The following is a 4,967-nucleotide window of genomic DNA, read 5'->3' as shown; positions in this document are numbered from 1 at the left end:
TCCCCCCCCCCCTTGTGTGTGTGTGACTATTGTATTTTCTTTCAGACACCCCCTGTTCCCTCTTTTAGCACTGATTTTTGAGAAATGTGAATTAGCTACATGCACACCCAGGGAGCCGGGGGTAGCGGGAGGCGATGTTTGCTCCTCGGAGTCTTTCAATGAAGACATAGCAGTGTTCGCCAAACAGGTCAGCAAAACCGGCTCGAAACTGTAAAAAGCCCCCCCCAAAAAAAAAAAAAAAAAAAAAGAAAAAAAAAAAAAAAAAAAAAAAAAGAAAAACAAGTCTCTGTTGAGATAAAGATGCGCGGTCCCCCTCCCCCTTCTCTTACTGCAAGAGAGGGGGGAGAAAAAAACCCACCACACCCCACCCCCAAAAAGAACCCGACCCCAAACCGAACTAAATGGGGGGAAAATCACGGTATTTCTCTCCCCCTTAAATAAATGAATGGGTGGGAGCGGGGTGCGCGCCCCGGCGGGAGTTGCGCTGCGCGGTTGCCGGGCCGGGGCTTTGCCGGGGAAGCTCCGGAGGTATTTATTTATATATATATATGTATATAAATTTTTTTTTCGGGGTGCTGGATAACTTGGTAAGAGTTAACAACACTTCTTCCTCTCCCCACCCCCACCCCACCACCCTCCCTTCCCTTCCCATTTATTTATTATTTATTTATTTATTTATTTATCTTAACTTCCATGCCTCCTGGAGAGGTGGCATGGCGGTACTAAATTGACAGTTTCTCAGGTGGAAATATTTTTTATTTTTATTAAATGGTGGTGGTGATGATGATTTTTTTAGAATGATGAGTAAATCCGGCGCGGTAATTGCGTGGAAGTGGGGAAAAAATAAATAAATAAATAAGACAAAAATTAATATATATATCCCATAAGGATATCCCTAAAGCAAACCCCATCCAAAAAGGGGAGATTTTGGGTTTGATGGCCAGCTCGCCCGCCCCGAGAGGAGCGTGTGGATTTAACCCACGCTGGCAACCCCGCACCTTTGGAGCATCTGGTTGGGAAACAGAGGGGATTGATGTGTCTGGAGATGCACCCTTCGTTAACTCACCCAAAAAAAAAATAAAAATTGAGGTCTTTCCTCCCTTCGCTTTCATTTTTTATTTTTTTTTTCCTTAAAGGATAAACAAATATTTTGCCTCCGCTGCGCTCCCGCTTCTGCAAAGCCAGGAGCCAGCGATGGTGTTTAGAGGGTTGTTTGGGTTTGTTTTTGCTTTTAAAGAAATGTTTATGATCCGCATCATTTAGTCGTTTGGTTTGCAATAGGGTTTGGGGGGTTGGTTGTTTTTTGGGGGGGGGTTGGTGGGGTTTTTTTTGGGTTAACTCTAGATGGCTTCTCGTTAAAGAGCGCACAAAGCCACCGCTATTAAGTTTTAGTGTTATTGCCATAAATCAAAACAACTTTTTATTTACTACGAGAGAAAAGTCAAGCTACAAAGTGCGGCAGGGGCGGCTGTGGGAAATATCCCCAAATCCAGGGATGAGATAAATACTCGTCTTGTTTGTATCTTTGCAGATGATTCAAGCCATACAAGTATTAAGGTTTCATCTGTTGGAATTAGAGAAGGTAATTTTTGTCTCTCTCTCTCTCTCTCTCTCTCTCTCTCTGTCTTTTCCTTCCTCCTCCGTTTCAGTCCTGCTGAAGTTCAGGCTTCTGGTAAATTTGCATAAATGTCTTTCTTTCTGGTAATTAGTGTCAAGACCAATCTTGGCGTCCATTTCTCTTCGCAGTTTAATTACAATTTCAGCCTCTAAAACCGGGCTCTCAAACGCCCAGGCCTTGTGTTCATTGTAATACTTTGCTGGCTTTGTATAAATAGTTGCAGTTCTGTGGTGCCGCAGATGAGACTCCAAACGGTTGGTTCAGCCAAGCCCCTGAAATTGTGACTTTTTTTAAAAAAAAACAACCCAAAAAACCCAAAAATTAAATTATTATATTTTTTCTCAGAGGCGGTGGGGAAGAGACTTTGGTTACAGTTGGTCGGGATGGGGGATTTTTTGGATTTTTTTTGATTTAAATATCTAGACAGGTTTGGGGTTGCATTTTGCTTTTTTTTTTTTTTTTGGTTTTTTTGTTCCTTTTTTTTTTTTTTTTTTTTCTCCCCCCCCCCCCCCCCCCCTTAAGAGCCATCTGCAGGTCAGGCTCAGGGCACGGATTGTCCTGTAACATTTTGCAGAGACAAAGCAGAGTTGATAGTTTTGTCTGTCTCTTGTTCCTGGGAATATTGTACACCTCCGAGCAGAAGAAAGAGATTGCAGCCTAAATGCGGGGTTTTGTGGGTTTTTTTGGTGGTTTGTTTTTTTTTTTTTTTGCTGGCTATTTTAGAAATCTTAGGAGGGAGAATGCTAATTTCTAAGAAGGCGGTGTCACCCGAGCTCACATTAAATTGGAAGTGCGCTCTGGTTTCCTGAGGATTTTTTACGTGTCATTGATAGCTGGCCTAGAAGAGAATTCCCTTTCTCCTAAAAATAAACATTTTGAGAGGTTTTTAAATAGTTGAAAAGTTTCGCGGGAGCCTCGGCCGCTTTATCTAACCGTAACTGGCAGGTTCTTCTCCCTCTCCCCCGAAATGTCTTAAAATCTGCCCATTAATCGAGGTGGCTCAGGTAGGAGTCAATCAGAGCGACTGGGGATTTCAGGGCACGGATGTATTTCAGCCCAGTGCATCGGGATTTATTTATTATTTTATTTTTTTTAAATCCCTTTTTTTTTTTTCTGTCCCCATACCCCTTCGGAAAAGGGTTTTATGATGAAATAACTGGATGAAATTAAATAGTTTACCTTAAATGTCACCCATGCAGGTCACCTCTCTAATGGCCACAGCTCCGGGAGCAGATGAATTTAACACGGGTGTTGAATATGTTGTAGCCTGTGAATCATCTTGTCACTGTCAATTTTCTGGGATATCTCTATTTTGCGAGAAAAGAAAGTTATTCCTAATTCTGGATGCGTCTAGAGGTCTCGGGGGGATAATTGCAGTGTGTTTCCCCTATTTAGGACTTTTGATGTCACAGGGGTGAAGGGGGGAGACTGGTTGCACTTGTCAATTTTACTTATGTATTCCTGATTATATTTTCTTCCATTTCCCCCCCTCTTTTTTTTTTTATTTCTTTTTCCTCTTTTTTTTAAATTTCTTTTTCCTCTTTTTTTTTTTTTTTTTTTTTACTTTTTACTCTCTCTCTTTTTTTCTTTTTTTTTTAAAAACCTCTGTCATAATGTAGGTACACGAATTATGTGACAATTTCTGCCACCGGTATATTAGCTGTTTGAAAGGAAAAATGCCTATCGATTTGGTCATAGACGATAGAGAGGGCGGCTCAAAATCGGACAGTGAAGACATAACAAGATCAGCAAATCTAACAGATCAGGTACGATCTCGCCAACGCTGAAATTTGTATGCAGATCGCTCGCCGGGTCACTACGCCTCCTTTTATTATTTGCATATGATTAAGTCCCTTTTAGATAAATTTCCATCGAAATGAAAATTTTTGAATAATGTGGCTATTATTGCTTCATTAAGCCTTGCTCCCGGATTCGACCTGGCGAGATGAGCTTGTAAAAGCCTCGCCTGCAAACTCGACCTGCTTCTTGTCGCTTTTAATTTTTGTCTTGATTTTATTTACCCTTTTTACAAGAATAACGAGCGGCGCCCGGGAATCGCTGGCTTCTTGGTGGCTGAGGAAAGGAAGGGCTTTTGGGGAAGGGGGTGGGGGGGAAAAGTGCTGAGACCCAACTAAGAATCAAATCCGAGATAGGTGGTCCGGGGGAAGACAGAGAGGGTTTGAAATCTAGCAAATACTGGCTATTTTCTCCCCGTCTCTACGGTTCATTAGTCCGTCTTGTCAGTTTTTCCTTGGCCGAACGCTTTTAGACTTCAGTGAACATTGCTTTGTGCACGCCTGCCTGCTGCAAACGCGCCCATTTTATTTTACTTAATAGAGGGGAGGGGGGGGGAAGAGAAAAAAAAAAAAAAACACAAAAAAAGGAAAAAAAAAAAAAAGAGAAAATAAACCCAGCCCCAGGTTTAAAATTATTTCCCCCCTCGCTTTTTTTTTCCCAAGTTTTCACCCCTTCTCGTTAAAAAAATAGAAATACAATTATCGCCCCCCCCCCTCTAAAGAAGCCGGAGGAGCCTTGGGGGGGGGGGGCTCTGAGGGGTATCCAGGTTTTTTCCCTGGGATGGTTCAAAGCTTTCCCGAGGTGGGAAGTAAGGGATGAGCCGGGAAAGCTGGCTGGCCCCCCCTGTCCCCTCCCCTTCTCCCGCCGATGTCCCCTCCGCTGGGCTGAGCTTTGCCTTTTACCGGGAGCGCTTGGGGGCTCATTCAGGAGGCGCCCGGAGCTAAATTAAGCTCCTAAATGATGGAAGCGGCTGAGAGTTGGTTGGGGTTTTTTTTTTGCTTCTTTTTCTTTTTCTTTCCCCCTCTCGAGTTGGGTAAAACTGCGGGGTTTTCCCCGCTCGGCTTGATTTTTGCCCACCCCGTTTTGGGTGCGGGACCCCCAAAAGCAGAGACCCCAAACTTCCCCCCCCCTCCTCCTCCTCCAAGTTCTTCTTGATGCTTCAGCTTCGTAAATAACATTCTTAGGAGTAATCAGCTCCCGACTCTGGAGGTTTCCTTTTGTTCAAGCAAGGCGCAGTCAAGCAGACAGGAGTTTCCCCTCAGCTGCTTGGCCATTCTCACCCTATAGATTATTCTATAGGTGCCTCGCACCTATAGATGCAGCCTGGGCAGCATCCGAAATATTTTCTCCTATCTACCGTGGCCGGGGGGGGGAGGAAGGCTAGAAGGAAGGCGTGAAGTTGTGGATTTCTTAAAAAAAAAGGGTTTCTGTGCGTATATGTGAGTTTCGGGGGGTTTATTTCCCCCCAAAAAAATATTTTGGCTCCGAATGGGGAAAAGCTTTGTGGGGCGGGCGGAGGAAGGATGCTCCGGGGGACCGGGGAGGATGCTCG

General features: G+C 43.9%; 1 protein-coding gene across 1 annotated transcript in view; it reads left to right on the top strand.

The window, feature by feature from the left end:
- Window positions 1-4,967, top strand: part of MEIS1 (Meis homeobox 1) — a 127,990-nt gene that overhangs the window by 15,337 nt on the left and 107,686 nt on the right. The window contains exons 3-6 of the mRNA XM_014964414.1: window positions 46-210; window positions 521-587; window positions 1,532-1,582; window positions 3,238-3,384. Of these exons, the coding sequence (XP_014819900.1) occupies window positions 46-210; window positions 521-587; window positions 1,532-1,582; window positions 3,238-3,384 (430 nt within the window). The remainder of the gene's footprint in view (window positions 1-45; window positions 211-520; window positions 588-1,531; window positions 1,583-3,237; window positions 3,385-4,967) is intronic.

The sequence above is a fragment of the Calidris pugnax genome, unplaced genomic scaffold (assembly GCF_001431845.1).
Source record: "Calidris pugnax isolate Ruff unplaced genomic scaffold, ASM143184v1 scaffold219, whole genome shotgun sequence".
Classification (NCBI taxonomy): Eukaryota; Metazoa; Chordata; class Aves; order Charadriiformes; family Scolopacidae; genus Calidris; species Calidris pugnax.
Note: the sequence above shows the minus strand (reverse complement) of the source record. Positions and strands in the feature narration are given on the sequence as shown.